The sequence below is a fragment of the Plecotus auritus genome (assembly GCF_963455305.1).
Source record: "Plecotus auritus genome assembly, chromosome: 6".
NCBI classification, from domain to species: domain Eukaryota; kingdom Metazoa; phylum Chordata; class Mammalia; order Chiroptera; family Vespertilionidae; genus Plecotus; species Plecotus auritus.
Window position 1 is genome coordinate 57329905 of NC_137773.1, and position 26954 is coordinate 57356858.

The window sequence follows — 26954 nt, forward strand, 5'->3', positions numbered from 1 at the left end:
CAACTGTTCAAAAGTGTTAGGTCCCTGAGATTGCTCAAGCAGACAGGACCCCCAGTCCCTGGCCAGACACTGCCTCTGGGAGGGAGGGAGGGAGGGAGGGAGGGAGGGAAAGTGAGAGAGAGGGGAGAAAGGGGAGAGAAGGGAGGAAGGGAGAGTGGGAGAGAGAAAGGGAACAAAAGTTCATATTGAAGTACAAGAGAAACTTTGGGTTGTCACTTTTCTTCCTCTTGGAAAAGCATATAAAAGCCTTAACACTTAATTTAAATGTTAAAACAATGGGAGGTAACACTTTAAATCAATAAATGCAATGTCTGATGATATCGCCTCACTCGACAAGAAAGATGATTACTGTTATTTTAAAACGAATCAAGGAATCAGTATTTTAAAAATTGTTTTAATTTTTGATATAGATAAATACCAATAACATATAAACAAAAACTCTTTGGGGTCCTCAATGATTTTAAGCGCACAGAGAGGTCCTGAGAACAAAACATGTATGAACCGCTGATATGATCCTCATTCTAAACAAGGAAAATGAAGGCTTAGTGACTCTCACTCACTGACTTGACAACATCAAGCTCGTGAGCAGCAAAGTTAGGAACTGAGCCCTAGGTCTTCAACAATTAAGCTCTTAAATATTGTCATATAGGAAAGGAAGGAAAACAGATTTAGAGAAATAATTCAAACTTTGAACCAAAGTTTCCATTTTTCTAACAACGTTTTACTTCCCAATTGTGCTCTTTACACATTGGACACCCTGTCACCCATTTTAAAGAATAACTCTTACAGATGAAAGATGATGTAGGATTGGTCAGTGAAGGGTCCAACTTAATGAAACTCACCAATGGCTCCAAAGGTCCACGTTGTGTGTGACTGTCTGAAAACCAAGTCCCACAGTCCATGTACGAGCCTTGATGTTGTTGAAAAATTCTGAGTTTTAGACTGAGCCACATCTGGGTTCAGAACTTGAAGCCACTGTCTCCTCATATTTAAAAGAGGAATAATAAATTCCTGCCTCACAGAGCTGGGAGGAGTAAAGCGCAGAGCACAACACCTTTCCCAAGCTTTCAGCATCAGCTCGCATCACTCAAACCCCCCCTCTAAACCGCTTGACTACCAACTAGTCTTTAACTTTAGGATCATGTAAATGGAGAACAGTAGGAACTGAATGTATGCTCCTCCCTCCCCAAATCTATGTGTTGAAACCCCAACTCTCACTGTGATGGTATCAGGTGGTGAGGTCACTGGGAGGTCACTTGATGGGGGTGGAGGCCATGATGGGATTAGTGTCTTAGGAGGAGAAGAAGAGACACCACAGCCTTTCCTTTCTGCCCCTGAGAACACTGGGGAGGCACTGTCAGCCGGCCGGCCGGGAAGAGGCCCTCACCAGAACCGCCTGCGCTGGCCCCTCACCTGTGGTGTTTTGTTACAGTGGCCTGAGTTGACTAAGACAGAGAGGGATATCATACCTGCACCAAAAGGGAATTTGGAGTTTATAAGCCACCAATTCCATGGCACTGTCGATTTGAAGGAGGAGGGGCACAGATGTGGGAAGACAGACGGAGGTTGCCATAATGTAAATTTGTACTTTAACTGCAGAGCGAAGGAAGCAGACATGGAGTGAGCTTGTAAATAAGGAAGTGGAGGGTCTCCCAATAGGACATCCTTTTAGTTTGTTTCTTGCCCTTATCCACTGTTGCTTTCAGAAAAGTATCAATTCCAGAACTCCCCAAAATTAAATGACCTCTTCAGAGCCCTCCAAACACACAATCCTATTAAAGTAGCTTAGGGTTCATGGTTGGAAGTGAGGGATATAAAACCCAAATCATCATTCTGCTGTGATACAATGGAAATGGATAAGCATGTGGCTCGGTTCTGGTTCTAGAAGTGTCTAAAGACACCGGTTCAGAACACACTTCATACATCAAGACACATGCGAGCGTGTTCTCCTGCTTCAATCCGGAGGGCACCATCCACGCCACCGTCCTTCGGTCTTGTGACAAGTGTCGATGGGGGAAGCTGGAGCCTCCTTGGTAATTAATCAATCAATCCATTCCTCACCTGCCCACTTGCGCAACACAACCACTGCACCAAAATTAAATTTTCTCTGTCCATTTTTCAATACAGAAATTCACTCCTGTGGTTTTATCTTGTATTGAAGAGAAGAGTATTTTTAGCTGGAGACCAAAGTTCTTGAGCATGCTAACTGAAATTAAAAATATGCTAATATTAGCCACCCTAAGCCTTTAAAGGTAACATATGATCTTAAACTGGTTTTGACTTTTATTCAAAATGAAAAATCGCTCCCTGGTGATTCCAATATAGTTATATATAGTTTAGACTGCTCCTTCCTATTTGCTTTGCTTTAATTTCATACTCTACTGGCAATTAACCAGCTTCATTAACTACTTAGGATATTTCTCAAGTACACTACAATGCAAGAAATATTACCATACAGCAGTGTTCCTGAAGTGAAACTTGAAAAAAAAAACACCTCCACAAGGAATGAATCCTTTTCATTAAGTTCACATGCTAAGCCCTAAAAACATTGTAGGGTAAACCCACACCAGGGACTTTGCTTCTGACCCTCATGCTAGGAAAAGTACTCATTAACAAACCAAAAGTAGTCTCCGAGTGCCAATTACATGGAAAGCATTTTGCTGGCTATTCTGAAAAAATTTAAATGCATACTTTCTGTGCTCTTAGAGTTTATGGTCTATCTGGAGTGAAATGTACACAAAACACATAAAGCACCAAACAACTGATATAAAAAAAAGTTTGGGAGGAAAAGTCCCTCCTGACTTTGAATGGAGAAGCAGCGTCCTTTGAGAGGCAAAGGAAGTGTGAGGAGAGAATCCACAGTCGGGGAGGACAGGACCAGGGAAGAAAAATGCTAATTTGTCCAGCACAGAGTTTATGCAGAGAGCAGCAGGAAATAATGTTCAAAACATCATTTTGAAATTAATTAGTTCATCAAGCACTTACTAATGCCAGATAGTATCCTAGATGTTGGTGATGCAAAGGTGATCCAGACAGGCCAGGTTCTGCCCCTTCCCCTGCCCCTTCCCCTGCCCCCAGTGGACATTACGGGCACGGGGCAGGAGACCTACTACCAAGAAAATAAGCACTTGATACCAGGGGGAGGAACCGGGCAGAGGGGCCTGCTCTAGGTCTGGTGGTCAGGCAAAAGCTGTATGGATACGGAATATCTGGGGATGAGACAAGATGGTGAGAAAAACCATCTTCCGGCAGAGCAAACAACGAATGTCAGAGCTGAGTCAAGAATGAGTTTGGATGCTTTAGAGCACCAGGAGGTTGGTGTGGCTAGCCCAGGGCCCTTGCTCGCCCTCTGAGAGAATACGTCCACACCCCACCTTACCACGTTAAATACCACTTTCTTGCAGGTATACACAACTATCACAGGGATGGAGGCGTGCTGCCTAAAGCCGCAGTCCTTGGGGACACAGCCCGTGCATTTCTTCACAAAGCTGCCTTCACTTTCCCACTGTCCGGACCACCCACCCTCACTGGGGTGTGTGCGCCATGGTATGGTCACTGCTGTATTCCCGGTGCTGGATCAGTGCTTCGTATTCTGAAGTTAGTTGAATGAACAACTGAATGAATAACATGTGTCTCCATCCCCCCGAGTGGTCCTGCGTGAGGCAGGGGTTGGCAAAAAAGGAAGTGGGTCAGGAAATGAATTAGAAGGTGGCTCTAGTGTTAAACTAACCCTACCCTCCTCAGGGTTATCTTCCCCAGGTAAGGACAGGCCTGGCCCTGGCATGCTCATTTCAGGACCTTTCCTTAAAGTGTGCCCAGGTCACTGTGAACTCCCTGCTCTCCATTCCTCTGCTGGAAATGTCTGGAAGTATCTTATTACTACAACTCTACTTCTTACCGTTATGCTGGGTTCATTAAAGAATAAAATACTATTGGGGGGGGGAGAGGGATTACAAAATAGTCATGGGGATGTAAAGGACAGCATAGGGACTACAGGCAATAATAATACTGTAATAACTGTGTGTGATGTCAGGTGGGTACTAGACTTATTGGGGGAATCACTTCGTTTGCTATGTAAATGTCTAACCACTATGCTGTACACCTGAAACTAATATAATATTGAATGTCAACTATAATTGGAAATTTTTTAAAAAGAAAAAGGAAAGAAAATAGCTCTTGTTTTGGGGGGACTCTACCTACCTCTCCTCTGCCCCCAGACACACTGAGCGAATGATTGTTTCTAGTTTGTAGCTTATCAGATCTCTTCAGGCCACACTGCATCTTCCCCCAGGGCCCCTGGTAGCCTCCTTCAGGTGACAGGTGTCCTCTGTACCCCACCTCAGTGTAAGAGAATTCCACTCTGCAATGCTTCTGCCCTTTGCAGGTAAGAATGGGCCATTTACCACTAGTGACACTGTTTCTGTTTATGCAGGACTCTCCAACTCAACCACCCGCGTGGCCAGGCCGAGCAGCAGGCAGCAGTGGGAGCCATGGTGGGTCGGTCTGCACAGGCACCCTTTAGGGGAGCTGCTCCTCCCATCCAACAAGCACGATGCTCACACTTTCTGCTGCAGACCCGGCCCCCCAGCTGCTGGTACAGGCCCTGGGTTTTCATTGGGTCCAAGGCAGAGATAAGGTGCGGAGGAGACTTGTTTTCTTTTAAAGTTTATCCCCTCATAGCAAACAAGAAGTAAAAAAAATCCAACAAGGGGCATCTCAGTGATGGAAGAAGAGGTGTGTGTGACAGAGAGGGAAGAGGGAGGAAGGAGAGGAAAGTTGAAAGAGGAGGGAGGGGAGGGAGCAAGTGAGGGAGGGGAGGGACAGGGAGTAGGCCAGAGACTAGATAGAAACAACACAGAGCAGGGTCCCAGGGAGCCGATGGGAAGTAAGAAATCTGACTGGAAAGAAGCAGAAAGGGAATAGAGGAGGGAAAGCGAGGCTGGGGCTGTGAAGGGGGAGCTGGCCCAGGCTCCATCCCTCGTCCTGGCCCCCCTCATCAGAACTCCTGTCCCTCACCTGTCACTGGCCCTGACTCTGGCTCTGACTATAGCCTTGACCCTGGCCCTGGCCCTGGCCCAGGCTCTGGCTCTGCTGGAGGAAGAGTCCAGGCACAGAAGTCACCCCTATGGCTCAGGAATACCAATGCCCAGCCTCGGGACGGAGTGCAGAGCGTGCCACATTTGACCTCCAAGCACACTTAGCCCCCCACAAGAATGCTCAGATCCTCCCTGAACCATGCGACACAGCCTTGGAACATGTAGCCTGCATAAAAGCCAGGCCACCAGGAGCTGGGGGACCCTAGACACAGAGGGGCCTTCAGGGCACCGTCCTGTGGGCAGAGCTGGGTGCAGGGGAGCTCTGAGGACGACCGGGCTCCGACAGCACAGTGAACCCTTGCTGGGCACAGGGATGGACCGCACTCCAGGAAACATGACCTGAGATGACTGACTGCGCCTCACGTGGCTTTTCTACAGCTGCTGCCATCGCACAGTCAGCACTTGATCCCGAGGACGGTGTGGGCTGACTTCCCCTTCCCACTTGCAGCCACGTCAGAGCGCTCACAGGGAGGGTCAGAAAGGGACACCAAGACTTAAACCTTCTCTCTTTTACCAACAACCTGTGAGGCAGAACAAGGAAAGGTTCAGAACCACGGAGCACTGAAAGGTCACCCAAAACACATTTTTCATTGGGCCACAACTTGAGACAGCAAGAATCTGCTCTTAACTGTACTTTAATTCCGACGTACTGGCTGAGTCTCCAAAGAGAGTGCAAACGGAACCTTCATTTCAGAAGTTAATAAAAAACATTCTGAAGAAATTTCATTACAGGCTTAAGTGGGAGTTTTAATATGTGCATGAATTGGTAAGAAATGTGAATACTTGCAGTGATCTGGTGCAATACATGATAAGCTGTTTCAAGGTAAAAATGGAATAATTAATCATTTAATACATTATATTTGAAAAGTTTTGAGTTTATAAGTAAAGTTCTATGCTAATTTAAAGGACTAATTCACATCTTCACCCCAATGTTTAATAAAAAGTTAGAAAGAATGTTTTCCTTAATCATTCCCTACTCCCCGCTTTTCCTCCAGGTCCAACATTGCTGGTGCACAGCCGAAGGGGGAGGTCGCTGGGAGCTTGCGGATGTGTTTCACAGCTGAAGACAAACACTAATGACTACCTTTTGAAGTTCTGTCCACTGTTTTAAATATACCAGTGCCTCCGTTCATGGCACCCCATGTCACAATTCTTTACCGTAAACTTCATCCTCATCATGAGAAAGGATAACTTAGAAAATCCCCTTCTAGACTGATTAACAGACTGTTTGGTTCATTTTTCAATAATTCATTTATTCCGCAAATATTTACAGCTTACCTACTGTGCCTTGGACACAGTGTAGGTGCAGGAAATGAAAAATGATGAGACAGAGTCTGTGACTTCAATGAGAAGGTGCCACCTAGACAAGGGTGGGCAGGGGGTGCAGACACCTAAAAAAGAGCCATCAATGCAGGTGAGAGGTGGCTCAACGGTAGAGGGTTGGTGGAGAGCAGGAGAGGACCACATCAGCATGTCCTACTCTCAGCGGAATAGCACACGTTACGCCCCTGCCCAGAATGCCAGGTTACTTCCTGCACTTTGGAAGGGTGTAGAAGTGCAGGTACTGGCCAGGCGAAAGTTGAGGGGCATATTCAGCAGAGATGAATGTGCAAGGTACTGGCAGGCAATGAGTGGACATGCTTCCAGATTTCCAGTTCACATCTCACTGGGGTTACAATGGCATTTAATCCCAGGGAGATGTGAGATGTCTTCTTTAACCTCTACTGCAAAATGTGTTCAAAATTGGTACCTTTAGCCTGGACCTGTCTTTAACTTTCTGATTGGTATAAATAACTGCCTCTTTAATATTTCCTCTTGGATACTGTTTCGAAGATAATTCAACCCTCGCATATCCTAAACTGGCCTCCCTTCCTCTTCCCTTCTAAACCCTGGTCCTCTATCCTTGTTCCCTATTCCAGGGAGTCACACCAACCAAATCCTACCTGGCACTTAAGGCACAGACCTGGAAGTCATCCTAGACAATGACTTCTTCCTCCCCTCCAAACCCCATCAGAATCCAACCACTGGCAACTGCTGGTGATTTTGGCTTTCAACACCTGCTCACATCTCTCCATGTCCATCATTACAATGTCTTTCATTCAGGCCATAGGGCCCTTGCACATGCTGGTGCCTCAGCCTAAATCAGCTCTCCTCTTCCTGTACTTCCTTCACCTGATTGACACTCACTTAGTCCAGGGAAGCCTTTCCTGACGAGATCAACACCTCCCATGAACTGCTTGCCCTCAACGCAATTTTCCTTTTGATACTTATCACAATAACAACTCTGGGATTCTTTAAATAATTTATTTTTTCCTACTAGACTGTTATGTTCCATGAGATAGGAATTATATATTTTTTTCAGTATTCTAAAACCACTGCTTAGAACACTAAATAAATGCAGGATGAAGCATGCATCCACATTCAGACTTTAGTTGCAGGACATTCTCTGTAACTTAGTAGTTTCCCTAAAAAACACAGGGTCTGTGATAGCACCCTATAATAGAGCTACCGCATCAAGCTCAATTTGCCTGAAAGGCTTTATGCCATTCCCAAATGTTTCCTGGGAGTAGCCTTCCCCTTCCCAGTCCTTTGAAAAAGACACAGCTCCACCCTATTCTTTCTAGTTGAGAGAAAACTTACAGAAGTCTAGGTTCAAGTTGAGGTCAATGGTTTTAAGAATAAGAAACAAACTTTTCATTCAGATATTATGTAATTTCATAACATTTAAACTACTTATAACATTAGAATGCAATTTTTGTTGTTGGTTCCATTTTATCTCTATTACTATTTTCTAAAACAGATAAATGCATAAAAAGCTTATATGACCTTTTCTTTTTCTTTTTCTGGTTTATTATTCCTTATTTCCCAAACTCTTTATTGACAGTAATTCTCCCAGGCTTCAAATATAAGGTGCTTGACCCCAAGTTTCATTTGTTAAGAAGGATTCTTACAATTCTGCCCTTTGTTTGGAACCTGCAAAGCTGAATGTTTGCACACAATTAAAAATTAATAGATGACATTAAAAACATAGGCAACAAAAGAAAAAAAAGATAAAATGGACTTCATTAAAATTAAAAACTTCAATTTTAAAAGTGCATCAAAAGATATTATATCAAGAAGTGAAAGACAACCCACAGAATGGGAAAAATTTACAAATCATGTATCTGATAAGGGTTTAATATCCAGAATATGTAAAGAGCTCCTACAACTCAAGAACAAAAGGCAAGCAACCTGATTAAAAATGGGCAAAGGACTTGAATGACATTTCTCTAAAGAAGGCATACAAATGGCTAATAAGCACATGACAGATTCCCAACATTAGAGAAATGTAAATCAAAACCACAAGGAGATGCCACTTCGTACCCACTAAGAGACATGTCAGACAGATAAAGCAAATACACTAAGACAGTGGTCAGCAAACCGCAGCTCCCAAGCCACAGGGAGCTATTTGGCCCCTTGAGTGTGGCTCTTCCACAAAATACCACGTGCAGGCGTGCACACACAGTGTGATTGAAACTTCGTGGCCCATGCGCAGAAGTCGGTTTTCGGCCTGGGCGAGTCTATTTTGAAGAAGTGGCGTAGAGAGCTGCATGTGGCTCACGAGCTGCGGTTTGCCGACCACTGCACTAAGCTATCACTTATTTGTGGAACCTAAAAAGCCAAATTTGAAAAAATAGAGTAGAATGGTGGTCTGATCAGGGTTTGGGGGTAGGGGAAGAGAGATGCCATTTAAATACACAAACTTTCAACTAGTAGGCAAGTAAGTTCTAAAGATCTGATGCACAGTATAGTGAATACAGACAATGGTATTATAACCATTAAACTTGCTAAGAAACGAGATTTTATTTGTTCCCACCACAAATAAGGAAATGATCATTATGTGACACGATAAAGGTGCTAGAGCCACAATGGCAATCATATTACAACTAGAGGTCTGGTGCACAAATTCGTGCACCAGTGAGGTCTCTTAGCCTGGCCTGCGGAATTGGGCTGAAACCAGCACTCTGACATCCCCTGAGGGGTCCCAGATTGCGAGAGGGCACAGGCCAGGCCAAGGGACCCCACTGGTGCACCATCGGGGCCGGGGAGGGACACAGGAGGTTAGCCAGCCATGGAGGGACCGCGGGAGAACTCCAGGGCATGTCTGGCCTGTTTTGCTCAGTCTCGATCAGCCGGACCCCAGCAGCAAGCCAACCTACTGGTCGGAGCATCTGCACCCCTGGTGGTCAGTGCATATCATAGCGAGTGGTTGATCAGCCTTAGCATATCATTAGCATATTACACTTTTGATTGGTTGAATGGCTGACTGGTTGACTGGACACTTAGCATATTAGGCTTTTATTATATAGGATATGTAAATGTATCAAATCAACATACTAAACACTTTAAATCTACATGATGTTATATATGGAGTATATTTCAAACTCTCCCCAACACTTCTCACCTACTAATATAGCTATTTAAAAACAAAACAAAACAGAAAATAAATGCTGGCAGGGATGTGGTGAATTTGGAACTCTTGTTACTCTCATTACATTGCCAAGATTGGGAAAAGGTGCAACTGCTGTGAAAAACAGTTGTGTGGTTCCTCGAAAGTTAAATATAGAATTTCCATGTGACCCAGCAGTTCCACTCATGGGTACATACCAGAAGAAATGACAGCAGGGATTCAAACACATACTTATACGCTGACGTGGATAGCAGCAATATTCACAGTAGTCAGAGGGGAAAACAACCCAAATGTCCATCAACAGATGAAAGAATAAACAAAATGTGGTCAAGTCTCTCTATCTGGTGAAAATAAATAAGGTCTTATGTTCTAGGAGGTGGCAGCAAAGACTGAATTAGCGAGCCCTAAACTGCTCCTCCTACAGGAACGTGAGGCTCTCAAGAGCCACCGGCTCTAACATTTTCATCAACTGACCTATACCTACTCCTGTTTTATGTGTATTTCTGTTAGAGTCACCTTAGTAACACATACTGTTGTTTCATTAACTTGAACTCACCGCCAACAGCACTAACTCATGCCTGACAGAAGCTTATCTAGCGCCTGCATTTTTCCCTAAGGCACATCACAGCCTCTTGCTTGCAGGAACCCTCAACTTCAGCACATGCTTGGGAGTCACCTTCAACAGGGAAATCACCAACAAAAAGCCCAACAATGCAAACCTATGGTACTAAGTAGACCGTGAGAAGGACACTTGTTTACAACATGAGGGCTGACACGGGACGGCAGTCTCAGCTGAAATGCGCAGGCTGGGCCGCTGAAACGCACTGCCTCTGTGCAGGCCTGCAAACAGCCCCGAGAGTGCTACAAGGGTTGACTTTGGGTTACAAATAAATGTAGACAGAAGCCGATTCCTAAGTACAAAACCTGTAATCAATGAGGACCCACTGTAGATACATACAATCCTATCTAATAAAAGAGTAATATGCAGATTGACCATCACTCCAACACACAAGATGGCTGCCCCCATGTGGACACAAGATGGCCATCACAAGATGGCCAGCAGGGGAGGGCAGTAGGAGGGATCAGGCCTGCAGGGGAGGGCAGTTGGGGGCGATCAGGCCAGCAGGGGAGGGCAGTTGGGAGGGACCAGGTCTGCAAGGGAGGGCAGTTGGGGGTGATCAAGCCTGCAGGGAGGGCACTTAGGGGTGACCAGGCTGGCAGAGGAGGGAAGTTGGGGGCGACTAGGCCTGCAGGGAAGGGCAGTTGGGGGGGACCCAGGCCTGCAGGGGAGAGCAGTTGGGGGGACCAGGCCTGCAGGGAAGGGCAGCTAGGGGTGACCAGGCCTGCAGGGGAGGGCAGTTAGGGGCAATCAGGCTGGCAGGGGAGCAGTTAGGTATCAATCAGGCTGGCAGGGGAGTGGTTAGGGGGTGATCAGGCTGGCAGGCAGAAGAGTTTAGGGGCAATCAGGAAGGCAGGCAGGTAAGCAGTTGGGAGCCAGCAGTTCTGGATTGTGAGAGGGATGTCTGGCTGCCCATCGGACATCCCTCGAGGGGTCCCAGATTGGAGAGGGTGCAGGCTGGGCTGAGGGACACCCCCCTCCCCGCCCCGTGCACGAATTTCGTGCACCAGGCCTCTAGTGGAATAATATTCAGCCATTAAATGAAATCCTGATACATACTCCAATAAGGGTGAGCGCTGAAGACGTACTAAGTGGAATAAGCCAGAAGCAAAAGGACACACATTGTCTGACCCCACTTATATGCAATATCTAGAACAGGCAAATTCACAGACCAGTGGTTATCAGGGTTTTGGGGTGGGGGTGAATGTGGAGTTACTGCTCCATGGGATCAGAGTTTCTGTTAAGGACGATGCAAAAGGACTGGAGACGGACAGTGGGGAGGGTTGTACAGCAATGTGAATGCAATTAGCACCCCTGCACTGTACACTTAAAATGATTAAAATGGAAAATTCTGTTACATATATTTTATGACAAAAATTTATGTGCTAAATGAAATTAAATGGATCACTTTAATCTCCTGTTAAAAAGAAATGGAGACACACTGAACGACACTAACAGCCTCTTGCCCTCACTTCTTTTTAAAGAAAATACCCTCCTTACTATGTTTTTCTTTTGGTTTATAAGCCATATTTTAAAACAGGCTTATTATTTAGTAATATCAACTAATTACTGAGGACAACAAGTAAATTAAAATGTGCACGTCAGTTGTTTGGCCGCACTTCATGCTTTTGGTGAAAATTTATGCAGTAATAGAATTATTCTTTGTAATTGCCAAGAGAAGGGTCACCTTGGGAGCCAACAACTGACGTTCCTGATTTATCTTGGAATACAGTTGCCGGCAGGTCACCGTATTTGGGTGAACCAGTCCTCCCAGGTAAATTAGTACTGGTACTATTTCAGTATCTTGGCACTCTGTGTCCACTTTTAATCTCTTCCATTGCTTTTGTTTCTTTGATCATCAATCTATTTCTCATCTGCTTCCTTCCCCACTGAACACCCCTATTTTCATATCTCCAGGGAGAGCCATCTGTTGGAATATGGCTGTGGTTCACTTCATCATTCAAACGTTCCAGTTTATTTTCTGAATCTCTTGACCCAACAAATACAAAGAAGCACCGCTGGATAGACACAGAGGAAATGTGCTCATGTGGAATACAAACAGCATTAACATGTAAACTTAAAACATAGGAAGGAATTCATGGCCAAAGGAAAACCAACTGCGATTCTTTCAATCTTTGAAAATGCATCACAAAACTAACAGTTGGGCTTCTCCTGTGACTGCGAAGACGAATAAATATAATTGTCATGAAAACACACCAAGCAGCTGCACAGCGGTCACAAAGGAACCACTACATGAATGTGCACAGAGGTAGGTGCTTCTACAGTCACACTTCCTGGAAATTAGACAGTCTGAGCGTAGATCCCAAAAGCGGCTGTTTTCTATTAATTGTGGCTTTGTACCAGTCAAGCTTTTGGAGCCAACTGGATCATCTTTCTTTTGGGACAATTCCCACATACTATTATGTGAAATTTATATATACTGATTTATACATATGCAGGCATGTGCATGACGATTTGGTAAAGAGTAATTTTTAAATTCTCAAATGATAGCTTTTTTTTTTTACTCTTAAAACATGCAAGAAGCAGTGGATTCCTTCACAAACATACATCTGTTTAGAAATCATAAAGACATAAAAAAATAACACTGCAGTCTGCTTTATGAAGACTAATTAACAGGTACTCACTCATTAAAGACCAGGTCTGGTGCAAAATAGAGAAATTGGCTGTTCGTGTGTTTGTACGACCTCCAGCTCAAGGCGAATGACGATAGACACATCCAAGAATACTGGATGAGGGTAATTTGGTCCTCAAGAGGCAAGTTTTTAAATCCTGAAGAACAGAACAATTAAACACAGAGAAACACTTAGCATTTGAGTACATTCCAGGAAGAAGCTACTTAAGTTAACCTCCCAACAGCCACCTTCCTCTAAGACCCCAATCGATGTCACAGCCATTTACAGAGCACCCACCCTGGGCTTGGCCCTGTTTAAGGCTTCATTTCAATTCACTCTATAAGTTCTCAATGAGGGCGAATAGCCAGGGCCACTAAAACTGGGGAATTCAGGGCGTTTCGCTGGATGATGGTCTAAAACCCTTGGTTAGACGGAAAGAATCTGTATTAACCTGTGAAACATCTTTATCCTACTCCCAGTGAATAGTATTAACAGATAGGGTAATTTAATAACCATCAGCTACTGCGTTATCTGCAAGTATGCAGCTTTTACTCTTCATGAGTTTGTGGTGGTTGAACAAGCATTGCATTATTCCTTGCTTCCCATAGTCTGGGATAACACTGGACTTCAACGAAGTTCTGAAGTCGCATAAGCACTCTTGGCGCCTGTCCCCCCTGTCCCCCCGTCCCTCCTTTCTGGGTCTCAAGCCCTTCTTTCGTTCCTTTTCGCAGGCCCTGTATTCCCAGTGACATTAGGCTCCTCTTCAAAAAACCCATTACCGAGCTTTCCCCAGTCTGCATTCCTCTGGCTGTTAGCTGGCCAGAGGTCCTTTACGAAACTGCTTTGGGTAAATGTACTGGGATATTATGATAGCAATTCTAAGTGATGTTTCTGTAGATTAATAGGGGCCTTATTAATAAAATCCTATGGCATAAAAAATGACTAAAGTAGGAATTTCAAGGACGATTTAAAGGGTGCTGGAGGTAAGATGTTATTTTTTTGAAAGAACAGATTTTCAGGGGCTCCTACAACGTCATAGACAGGTCTTGGTGTACTTGGTCTCTGGTTAGATCAGCCTTGGTTACAAGCTGCTAGTAACAGGCTGTTATGCTTTCATGATCATCTCTCTGGATGGCATTGCCATCGCAGTCATCCACAGGAAATGTGTGACATATTAACAATAGAACCTTTAACTCTGACTGCTCAGGAGAAGTGAGCACACTAACCAGAATTCTGCGAGGCACTTTTTCATCTGATAATTTTAAAATTCGCTCCCAGGGTTTAAGAGAAGCCAACTCTGATCACTCTGTGGGATGTGGTGAAAGAGGCTGCCCTGACCTGTCCAGTTCAGGACACAGACCGTGGAAGGAGAGGCAAGCCTACCTGGAATTACCTTTGCCCACTTCACGACTTGAATCATCTGCTTGCCCGCCAGGCGGTTCAGCGTGGAGAGCAGGCTCTCGGCGGTGTCTGGTTTGGAGCTGTCATAGCCTGCATACACGATTTCAGGCTCGATGTTTTCTAGGACCATCCCAGGGGAGGGGGTGAGTGCGCGTGAGATGGTGGAGAGCTGAGGGACCAGCGCCGTGTTGACAGAGGGCTCTTTTGCAGGGGCGATGTAGGTCGTCCCTTCCTCAGGGCTCTGGGGCGGTGGGGGTGGTGGCGGGGGCTGCTGCTGTTGCTGTGACTGCTCTTCATGAATCCCTTTTAACTTTCCCAACTTCTTTGACTTCCGGGCTGTATAGAAATCGTAAGTGGTAAGAGCAAATTAAAATTACGATAGGGATATACACCATATGAGGTAAATTACAATCGAACATTGATTTATATAGAGTGGGGCAAAAGAAAGTTTACAATTATTCGTGTGGAAAATAAAATGATAATAAATAATAATACAAGAATAAACTCTGCTTTGTGCACTGGCAACTGTAACCTACATTTGCCCCACCCCTTATTGGTTAAAACATACCTTTCCTCTAAAGATGACTTACGATACTAACAGAAAGAGTATCTTTTAAAATATTTTTGGAATACCATGTCCTAATGCTTTATATAAATGAAACAATTTAATGACTTTATGAGTAGGTACTATTCTTAGTCTCATTTTATAATGAAGAAACTGAGACCAAAAGGGTTATGAGATTTGCCTAAGATCGCACAGCAAGTATATGTAAAACAGAGCACAAGTTCAGCGGAAAGGGAAGTCATTTCACAGGTTAGTAAGTGACATATGCCTCAACTAAGCCTTCCACAAGTCAGTGATTCCCACTTGTTATCCACTGAAGAGTTGCCAGCAAGCACTAGGATGGCCTGACTGGGCTTGTGATTCTCGTGCTGTCCCTGCTCCCTCGGATTAGGAGTTTCTTTGGTGCTGCTTCCTCTCCCTGTTGTGGTCGCTGCACAATCACCTGCTTATGCAGAGTGGTTATTTTGTGCAAACGCTGCCAGCCCGTGCATCCCCAGCTCTATTGTGGGCGCAGAAGCACAAATATTGGATGTTCCTCCTCTGTTACAGACCCTTTGGCACCCTGGGAAATGCTATACCTAATGCAAGTGATTTCTGTATTTCCACAGGATGAATGGGAGAGCTATCAACCCCAAATTGATGTAACAAAGGGGAAGAAATTAAATATCTGGATGATTTCCAACTGGACAGCTAACTAGTAATGCACAGGAACTGATGCCACACAAAAAGTCAGGTGCAAGTTACAGTAATACACACAAAATACAATCTTTAAAAGTCTGTTCCACTCTTTGTTTTTAATGTAAGTAAGGAATTCACATAACATACAGCCGAGAACTAAAACATACCATAATCCTATATAAGAATCCTACTTTAGATGTTTAGGACAAGTGACCATATATATGCTCTGATGTACCCAGAAGAGCCCTGGTTTATGCCTGTTTCCCCAGCATGACTGATTATCAATAGTGCCCTGCTTACTCCTAAAAGTGCCAGATTTTGGTCAATCGATCAATACTGTGCTCATCTTCATTAAAACCAAAGAAACGGTAACTGTCTTTCTTTCACACTCCTTTCAAGGTTATTATTGTTAAAATAGGTAACGGAAATGAAGGCGTGAGAAGGTGGAAGGGGATATTGGCAGGCAGATGGGAGGGTTGTGGGTGGATGGTAGGTGGGTGGGGTGGGTGAGTAGATAGGAAAGATTAATGAATAGATAAAGAGAAGAGAAAGCTCAGAACTTAGAGATGTGGTAATAACTCAATTTCCAATTGGTAGGTTTTCCATTTTTCAGAAGAATTTGTTTTAAAATCCTTGAAGACCCAAACAACTTCTACTTAGTTTAACATATGTGAGGAATTTACAGGATATAAATGTAACACAGTATAGGACTATGCCACACCAATGAACTTGATTTTAATAGTAACCATTCATGTTTACAATTACAGCCATTAACATTTACCACATTCACCACAGAAACACTTACCAATTCAGATAAAAGCCACTATCCAACAACAGAAGCATTGGCCACACATTCATTAAAAGATGAACAAGTTATAATTCCTATTTTTAAGGAGTTTAAAATCAGCAAAGTAACTTTAAAATTCCAGTAACTTCAAATCATTTCATTTCTTACAGACCGTATCCTTTGATAAGAAGTTTAGGCAGAAAAATCTGATTTTTTTGAATGAAAAGCAGATGTGTCAATCTCACGCATACTAATGAGAGCTGCGACAAAGTATTGTCCAATAGCACTGAGCTTACAGTAGGTAACTAAGGTGCGTCTGAAGAATGAACAAAAGAAAAAAATAGCAGCTAAATGCCCCCCACCCCCCAAAAAAAGGCAAAACAAAGGAGAATAACCAAATATGTAGATAATCCAAAATGCTGGCCAACTGATGACTCTGGAAGAGCTTGGGAAAATCCTTAAAAGCGTATCCTGGTCATTGGGAATCAGATACTGGGAACTGCCCGTGTCACATAAACCTGCCGTAAGCCTCAACTGATTCTCACGTGAGAAATGGGGACAGCAGGGCTTCCCTCTCCTATCTCACAGCGAGCAGAGTGGGTGATAAAAATAAGAACCTGTTGAAACTCATTACTAACATCTGAAATACTATTTCAATGTTACTTCCATTCTTTCCCATAATTTCGCAAATATTAAAAATGTCCCCATCATGAAAATGTCCTCACCTTGTATAAAACTACATCTGATAATAACCACAATTTGATTGACTAGAAATAGCCCTGGGTGATATTCTCAAATTTTATTAAGAGTGATATTTGCTTGCAAAGTAATGATAAAATTCACATTTGTTTAAGGCCTTAGGTCTATAATGCTGTGTTTATTCTCATGGCCTATTTAAGGTCAGTGCAATGAAATACCATGAAAAAAGACCCTTAAGATTTCCTCTAATGTTATAAACTGTGGCCTGGAGCATAACCTACTGAGCAGATTATCAACATTCTGTTTAGCATGTCAGTCATATTTAGTTTCATGCTGTGGTTTTATGAATATATATGGGGCACTTGGAATTGAATAATAATATGTATTTACTTAAATACTTCAAGGCAATACGTATTCTCAGTGTGCAGACTCTTCATCTAGTATCTTTTCTAAGAGCATGGCGGTAAGGTTACATAATAATTATACTTATACTAGAGGCCCGGTGCACAAAATTCGTGCACGGGCCAGGGAGGGGGGTGTCCCTCAGCCCAGCCTGCACCCTCTCCAATCTGGGACCCCTCGAGGGATGTCCAACTGCCCACTGGGATCAGGCCTAAACGGGCAGTCAGACATCCCTCTCACAACCCAGGACTGCTGGCTCCCAACTGCTCACCTGCCTGCCTTCCCGATTGCCCCTAACCGCTTCTGCCTGCCAGCCTGATCACCCCCTAACCACTCCCTGCCAGCCTGATTGATGCCTAACTGCTCCCCTGCCAGCCTGTTTGCCCCTAACTGCCCTTCCCTGCAGGCCTGGTCCCCCCTAACTGCCCTTCCCTGCAGGCCTGGTCCCCCCTAACTGCCCTCCCCTGCAGGCCTGGTACCTCCCAATTGCCCTCCCCTGCAGGCCTGGTACCTCCCAATTGCTCTCCCCTGCAGGCCTGGGTCCCCCCCAACTGCCCTTCCCTGCAGATCCAGTCACCCGCAACTTCCCTCCTCTGGTGGCCGCGTCACCCCTAACTGCCCTCCCCAAAGATACTTGACGAGCAGGTTTCCAATATCCAAAGCAGGCGTGAACACAGGTTTTGGGCCTTATCCCTACCTGCCACCTTCCTTAAGTGTGGAGTTAATCGGCTTGGGCACTCATGCTCCCAGGTGGCCAGAGCCACACTTCATTTCTCCATTGCCAGCCACAGTTGCGCGAGTGTGCGTGTATGGTGTGCATTAATATGACTGTCTCCCAGTCCCACTTACGCCTGGAGGAGTTGGACATTTTCTGCCTGGATGCTATAGTCACTAGTACATGGGTAGTGGCTGCCCTCTGGGGCCAAATCCTTAATTACTGGCAGCATCCTGAAAGCCAGTTTCTCCTGGCCTTGCTGGGTAGCAGAACTGCACTGACTTCTCATGAATTGTTCCTCTGGAGCTGTGGGGTGGGGAGGCCCTACTTCCTATCCTGCCGACATGCGGAGCACCCAGCTTTGAGCATCTGGTGGGACCCTATAAAAATTGTGGCAAGCTCCCGGTGGGGATCTCTAGATGCCCAAAGGCCATGAACGTGGCATGGCAACCCTTTCCTTTCACTTTGCTCCACCTCCTGAGGCTGATATGACCCAGTACATACCCTTTTGGCAAATTACTGGTGTGGTAGGAAGGTGGCTGACTAGAAACTACATCATTCTTTTATTTTTTAAAAAAATACATTTTATTGATTTTTTTTACAGAGAGGAAGGGTGAGGGATAGAGAGTTAGAAACATTGATGAGAGAGAAACATCGATCAGCTGCCTCCTGTACACCTCCTACTGGGGATGTGCCTTGACTGGAATCGAACCTGGGACCTTTCAGTCCGCAGGCCAATGCTCTATCCACTGAGCCAAACCGGTCAGGGCAAAACTACATCATTCTTGCTTCCCCAGGAAAATGACGAGACCAACAGGGTTTTCGTGGTACTTCCATCATGACTTTCTCGAGTGTGTGCAATTAAAGATCCTTTAGATTCAGCAGCAGGGGATCAGCACAGATTTTTTTTTTCTTCTGGAGTAGAATAAAACACTGATATGGAATGTTTTCAATCACATTTCACTGGAAAAAGTTAAAGTGAGAAAGAACTCTGTCATTTTTAGACATACTTCCTGCCATGTCTTGACATTTTAGGTCTTGGCAGTAATTATAATGAAGAAGATATATGGATGTTATATGAAAACACGCATTTTCCTGTTTATGGGCCAAATGTAACCACTGGCTGAAACCCACAGGCCAATATCTGCATCCACCGCCTTCTTCTGCCTTCCACAGCCCCTCACCCAGATCCTGAGTTCCTGCTTTCCATGTCCTCTTTACTTGAGGGTTTCTCTTTGCCTTTCTACTGCCAGAGGCAAAATATTCTGCGAGTTCAGGAGACAACCACGTATTTTTGTCATGAAACCAAAGGAAGGAATGTCATTTTTCTACAAATTTCCTTGGCTTTGCAGCAACACTTCTCTCATTTGTACTAACAGCAAATGGGCATCTATGGTTCTCCAGGTAACACACACCACAGAACTGGGGTGGGGGTCCAGGGGCCCACTGATTTAGGAATAATTCATGTCTCAATTGATAACACTGAAGAGGCACTGCCATTGTTTATACTCTTTGAGAGGTTAAGAAACTTGGAAAGAGGGCGTTTTAAAAAGTACCTCTAAATATTCTTAATCTACAGTATGTAACGAATTAACAGGCATTATTGATTTTATTAGCATGTGTAACATGTGTAGGCAACACAAACCCAACCTTTGACTTCTTTAAAAGACCTTGCACACCACACATACACAAAATGGTAAACTATGTGAGGTGATGAAGGTGTTACAAATCAGCTTGATCATGGTAATTATCACACAGGCATACTTATGTCATAATATGTTATACTAGTACACCTGAAATATATCCATTTTTATTTATCAACCATAACCTCCATAAACTGGGTGGGGGGGAGACATTTATTAATGGATCTCCATATATTAAATTTTAATGTGTATATAAAGATATTCATAGGTACCTTGATATCTTTAATAAAAATACTTTTGTTGCCATTATTGTAGGATACATCTGTCCATTACTTAGCACATAACTAATATCTACCCACTGTGTAGACAGTACCCTGGTTTTGTGAGCAGTGCAATGTTGAGTAACAAGGTCTGTACCAGAGATCCCAGTCTCAGAGATGTTGGATCAATACAGAAGAAAGTAATTGGGTTTATAAAGCTGTAATATGTTGTAAGTCAGTGGAACTAACAATATATCAGAGTCAGACAATGGCAGGGAGAAGTAGTTTTATCTTCCTGGGAGCTCACACTTCCATGTATACCTCATATTAATTCTCACCATGCCCTGGTTTGCTTTTGTTGTGATTCAGATCACACTGAGGGCCCATGTGGAGACTGGGCCAGTCTCCTGAGTAGGAATCCACCCAAAGTAATGAGAATCTGTAAGACCTGCAGCCAATCTGAGCAGAGAGACCGAAGAAAATCTTGGGGAGTTGCAATAGGTCCACTGGTTTTGCAGAGAAAGTAACAGTTTGGAAGACAACCCTCAGTGACGGATCCTGATACCTTCCCTGCTGGAGACGGGGAGTCAGAAAGGGGCAAAACCAGCATGCATCTGCGAGGTACTTCTAGGGCTAGACAGATAATTACCGTGATTGCTTTTATGGTATTCATATTTTCTGTAATTATATTCTTTTTTCCCCCTCCTCTAATATTTAGCAACATTTTTTCCTCCATTTTTTTTTCCTTTTAATGCCAGTCAGAATCAGGAATGTGTGCACACATTAAAACGTGTGTGGGGAGGGTTCCTTTGGGCCAGGATTTTAATTAATTTATTTTTTAAAAAATTTAAAATATATTTTTATTGATTTTTGGAGAGAGAGGAAGGGAGAGGGCAAGAGAGATAGAACCATCAATAAGAGAGAAACATCACTGACTGGCTGCCTCCTGCATGCCCCCACTGGGGATGGAGCCCGCAACCCGGGCATGTGCCCTTGACCGGGAATTGAACCGGTGATCTCTTGGTTCATGGGTTGATGCTCAACCTGAGCCACACCGGCCAGGCAAGGGTTTTAAAGGTGAGGCAACCTAATTCTGAGTTCTGGCAAGGCTGGGATGGCATTAAACCAAGAAAGGAAGGAAGCAGGATGCCGAGAAATGGCCTCTTGGTGACAGCTTCTGGGTGACGAAGAAACCTGCCAGAGGTTTCTTCCACCGCAGCCTTAGCTCAGTTTGCATTAAATCAAGAGACGGCCACTGGGCTGAGCAAGAATTCCAAAGCTCCTCCTGGCACCGCTTCTGCAGAACTGCAGGCCGTGGTGAAGCAGAGGCCGCCGAGGCCTCCTGAGTGGGCAGCAGGTTTGTGACACGGCCACCTCCCAGTGGGCCTCGCCATTGTGCCCATCTCTACCTCCAGGAAACCTCGGAAGGGAGCAACAAAATGACAAACCCCACCCACAAAGCTCTGGACAAAATGATGCTTATGGAAGATAATCGTGGAAAAAGATGGACTGACTTATCCTAGGGCAGAAGGGGAGGGATATGAGAAACCAACCAGCAATTTAAAAAATGTCAGGCATTTGCCAAATCATGGTGAGCATCTCTTTTCTATCTCCACTGAAGTCAAGATAAGATATAACATGTTCAAAGGGCAGAAGATGGGATTTAGATCAGACACTGGGATAATTTCCTCCAAGTGTTCTGGAACAAGTTAGAGAGAGCCTGCAATGCATTACTGGCAAGAACATGTAATATCCTCTTCTAAAAACGCTAAAGTAGTAGGGGACAGGTATCCTGCCTGCCTGAGTGCGGTCCTGCCTAAAGCAGGAGACTGGGATGAAATAAGCTACTGGGACCCAGTGACCTACAATGGGAGTAAGACCTCCAAGGTACACCCCGCCTTTCGTTGTCTGAAAGGAACTTCTCTAGTTCAGGAATAAATTCCTTACACTTCTAAGTCTGGTAAGAGACAATTTTAGAATATTTTTCCAAAATGTGTTCAAAGAGCAAATACTGGGCTCTCAGATTGCATGCCAGGAAGAATGTCCGGCACCATGGAAAACACCCCACCCCCACCCAGTCACTCGGCCTTTTTAAATAAATACTTTCACCACTATAAGTTACAGGATTGTTTCCTCAGTTCTGTATTTAAAATGGTTTCTCCTAATCCTGAGATTATATAATTTTATTAGTGGGAACAATAGCAATAATAAAGAGCTATTATTAATACAATCTGTATATCATGGGCTAGGACAACATCTTTTAAAAATACCTTCCCCTTTAATCCTCCCAAGTGCCCTAGGAAGTCCGTCCCACTGTTATCACCACTGCACAGGGTCCAAAGGATATACTCACAGTTACTGTGGTTGAGTTAAAAGAAGGTGATTTATTGTAATGATATGGAAAAAAATAGAGAAACCCCATTACACTTAAAGATGACACCTAATCAGAAGGTCCAAGGGGGTGTGAACAGGACCTAGAGCTCAAATGACTTTAAATTATCAGCAAGGTTACCACTGGATCACCTCTACTGAAGAGCTTAGTCTTTTTAATAGGAGGTGCATAACAACTTGTACCAATGGATGTTTTCTCTCTAATTCCCTGGCACAACAGTCAACTTCTGTGTACTCGCGGGCTACTGCTGTACAAGATCACCTAGGCTTTTTGCTTTTGCTCCTGTTATGACACCTTAATTCTGAAGGGAGGAGAAACCAAAGGAGGCAGAATTCAAACCAGTCGGTCGGTATAAATAACAGAATACATTTGGGGAAGAACTTGCTACTTATGATTAAAAATAAAGTTTGTAAGCTCCATTGCAAATATTAGTTGAGTTCTTCAGACAAATATATAAATACTAGAGGCCCGGTACACAAAATTTGTGCACGGGGGGGGGGGTGGGGTGGGGTGGTGTCCGTCAGCCCGGCCTGCACCCTCTCCAATCTTGGACCGGCAGTCAGACATCCCTGTCACAATCCGGGACTGCTGGCTCCTAACTGCTTACCTGCCTGCCTGCCTGATTGCCCCTAACTGCTTCTGACTGCCAGCCTGATCGCCCCCTAACTGCTCCCTGCTGGCCTGATCTCACCCTCGACTGCTCTCCCCTGCATGCCTGGTCGCCCCAAATTGCCCTCCCTTGCTGGCCTGGTCGCCCCCAACTGCCCTCCCCTGCCAGCCCGGTCGCCCCCAACTGCCTTCCCCTGCATGCCTGGTCGCCCCAAATTGCCCTCCCCTGCTGGCCTGGTTGCCCCCAACTGCCCTCCCCTGCATGCCTGGTTGCCCCCAACTGTCCTCCCCTGCCAGCCCAATCACCCCTAACTGCCCTCCCCTGCTGACCTGTTCGCCCCCAACTGCCCACCCCTGCCAGCCTGATCGCTCACAACTGCCCTCCCCTGCTGGCCATCTTGTGGTGTCCATCTTGTGACGACATGAGGGCGGCCATCTTGTGATGATATTGCGCAAGGGTGTGACACCACCTAGGCTTTTATTATATAGGATTTTATTTTTTTATTTTGTTTTTGTTAATTGTCACCTGAGGCTATTTTTTTCATTGATTTTTAGAAAGAGTGGAAGGAAAGGGGTTTGAGGAAGAGAAACAGGGAGAGGGTGAAGGTGAAGGTGAGGGAGGGAGGGGGAGAAAGAGAAAGAGAGAGAGAGAGAGAGAGAGAGAGAGAGAGAGAGAGAGAGAGAGAGAGAGAGGAACACTGACGTGAGAGAGACACATCAATTGGTTGTCTCCCACACAAGTTTGATACCCAGGGCTGGGTATCGAACTTGCAACCCGGGCATGTGCCCTTGACAGGAAATTGAATTCAGTGCGCAGGCGGACACTGGCCAGGGCAGACATATTTTTAAAACCCAATGATAATTCTTTAGAAAATAGAGTTGACCCTTGAACAACATGAGTCTGAATCACAGAGATCCACTTACATACAATTTTTTTTTCAATAAATATATACAGTACTATAAATGTAATTTTCTCTTCATGATTTTAATAGCATTTTCATTTCTCTAGCTTACTTTATTCTGAGAATACAGTATATAATACATATAACTTACAGAATATGTGTTAATTGACTATGTTATTGGTAAGGCTTCTGGTCAATGTTAGGCTATTAGTAATTAAGTTTTTGAATAGTCAAAAGTTATATGTGGATTTTTAACTGTGCAGGGGGTGAGCACCCCTAACTCCTTCATTGTTCAAGAGTCAACTGTACAAATTACCTGCTTTGTAAATGCCTATTCTTTGGGATTAACTATGCTATGAGTATATGTAAAACAAGACACAAACAAGTAAGCAAAAAAAAAAAGAGAGAAAAAACTTCCATTTAGTTTTATAATATGTTAAAATAAGGAAAATACACACTATGAAAATAACTGTGGCCGCCCAGCAAAAGGTCCCTCCCTCAGTTAAAAAGTTAATTCTTTAACAGCTGCAAGAGCTGCTTGCCCTCCTGGCATATGTTTGAGCAGAGAATTTATTACATGAAGCACGATCTTATTGGCCATGCAAGGTAAATAGTCTCATTAAGAATGTTTTATGAAGAAACATTACTGTTCTAACAAGGTCAAGGGGTGAACAAGGCATGAGAAAGAGTCAAAAGGCAGTGACCCGGAACTAGACCAAAGCACCCAGTTTAATTTACTGTGCCTTCCAAGTCCAAGTGTGATCCTCAATGGGCTCAGGCGGAAATGAACTCCTCAGATGCTGGAGCACAAGTTGGACGGGAAACCTCCCCCAACTGGCAAGTGGGCTAAGCAGGACTTACCTGTAAGCAACATTACATCCATAATAGAGTCTATGTCAGAGTTTACATACTAAGAGGTTATTTACACTAGGTAATGACACTTTTCTTTATAAAGTTTCAGCAGAAGACTCCTTAAATAAGCTCTTAAAGACCATCTAACATATAATGCCTGGCCATCTGTGCGCACATCACTTTTTAGGCCTGTTTCAATTACTCTGTTTTTCCCTTTCAGCGTTTGCTGCTACTTTACTGCAATGGTTTCCTCGTCTTGGTCCATTTAATTCTGTCCAGGGATCTTAGAACTTGGACGTGTCTGATAATTCTAATGCAATGAAGGAAATTGCCTAAATTCAATTTCTTGTTTTTTTTTTCTGCTTATTATTTGTGTACATAAGAAATAAAAACTATGGAGTGGGATGAAAAATATACAGACTAGTTTTATCTCCAATACCAATTTTCTTCAAAATATTTCATACCCCTTATCTTGATATTCTTTTGTAAAATAATTACTTACAGCTTCATCATTATAGTTTTAATTTTTAAAAACTTATTTAAGAATATATTTGATATAAAATCAAATCAAATTATAAGTCATGATATTTATATGAAAAGTAAATTGACTAGGTTTTAGTTGAGATTATCAATGTTGAGATTATAACTGAATGTGAAAAATTATTCAAATTTTTGCTTAGGTACAAAGAAGAACTGGTGATCCAGGTAACCACACATAAAGTAATAATCCCAAAACGTATTTCTCACAATTTCTATGACACAGAAGATATTCTGTATTTCTGTGTACTATTTATTACTCTAGTATTCAGAACATTTTCCAAAAGCAAGACAAAAGAAGCCAAGTAGAATTTTAAAAAATCTTCATGTTAGAAGCTAACACTAACATCAAAAAGGACGTATATAATAAGCACATGATGCCACTCAAGTTGGGAGGGGTGAGAGGGGGAGGGTGGTAATTAAGTAGGCCTGGGGAAAAAGAAAGGTCAATGTTTATAGTTTTTATGCATTTTAAATAAATATTACTGCTTTTTATTTTACTTTAAAAACTTTATATCCACATTTTATTTCACTGATATTATTAGAATGAGTCTAAATTAAGAATTAATAGCCCTAAACGGTTTGGCTCAGTGGATAGAGCATCGGCCTGCGGACAGAAGGGTCCCAGGTTCAATTCCAGTCAAGGGCATGTACCTTGGTTGTGGGCACATCCCCAGTAAGGGGTGTGCAGGAGGCAGCTGATCGATGTTTCTAACTCTCTATCCCTTTCCCTTCCTCTCCGTAAAAAAAAAAAAAAAAATCAATAAAATATATTTTAAAAAATAAATTAAGAATTAATAGTAGCCAATGATGCATGTACTTTGAAAAGTTATTTTTCTAGGCTGGGATCTCTTCGGGATACAGGTTGACCTGCTCTGGAAACTCCTCGAGAAAGCTGAGCCAAACCAAATGGCTTTTTTCTGAATCATGGCTTTTTCTCCTGCATTTGCTTCTCGTGTTTTCATTCCAGCTTTTCTCTGTACACAGGGCTGGTACTGAGACACCTTGAGGCACTCCGGTGATGTCCGGTGTTGGCAGGTCCCAGGTCACCGCCGAGGAGGAGCCTTCCCCGTGGCCTGGCGGTGAGGAGAGCCACGCCCGGCGGACCCGCTGCCTGACCTCTCAGCTCTGGCGAGAAGGCGACTGCTGCTCCTCATGCGGTGTTGGGCCTCCCTTCAAATGCCAGAGCTTCGGGGGCTCCCATAAAGCCTCGCTCGGTGCAGCAGGCTGAATATCATCCTTAGAAGAATATGCTTTTCATTTAAGTTTCAAAAGTATTCTTCAATTTTATATTATTTAGTTACATGAAAAAAAGGTCCAAGAGAGAATTAAGTTCTTAATAAATAGGATGCTAACTCATTAAAAAGAGATTTTTAGGATACGTAACCATGAAGTCCTTTTTACTTTCAGTGTCTGCATTTTTGTTTCCCGTATGGGATGGAAACAGATTTAGATGGAAACAAGTCAGCCCTCCATCAGAGCTGGGATGAGTCGCCCTGGGGAGGTCTCCTGGAGACGACTCAAGTAGTTCAGGAAGGATAACTGGGCCATTTCTGAAAGTCTTTCTTTGGGGATAAACTCCACAATTCACATTTAAGACACCATTAATAATTTTCAAGTAACATCACATTTACAATAAGGAGATTAAACAATAACAGCTACTTGTTTCTTCTCACAAATTGCTATTAGTATTCTGCTTCTGTCCCAAAGATAG

General features: G+C 43.8%; 1 protein-coding gene across 5 annotated transcripts in view; it reads right to left on the reverse strand.

Annotated features, from left to right (window-relative positions):
• Nucleotides 1-26954, reverse strand: part of NR3C2 (nuclear receptor subfamily 3 group C member 2) — a 304628-nt gene that overhangs the window by 37522 nt on the left and 240152 nt on the right. For all 5 annotated transcript variants that reach the window (XM_080671882.1, XM_080671883.1, XM_080671881.1 and 2 more), the window contains 2 exons: nt 14182-14535; nt 12811-12955 (listed from right to left, as the gene is read on the reverse strand). In XM_080671882.1, coding sequence (XP_080528008.1) covers nt 12811-12955; nt 14182-14535 — 499 coding nt within the window. The remainder of the gene's footprint in view (nt 1-12810; nt 12956-14181; nt 14536-26954) is intronic.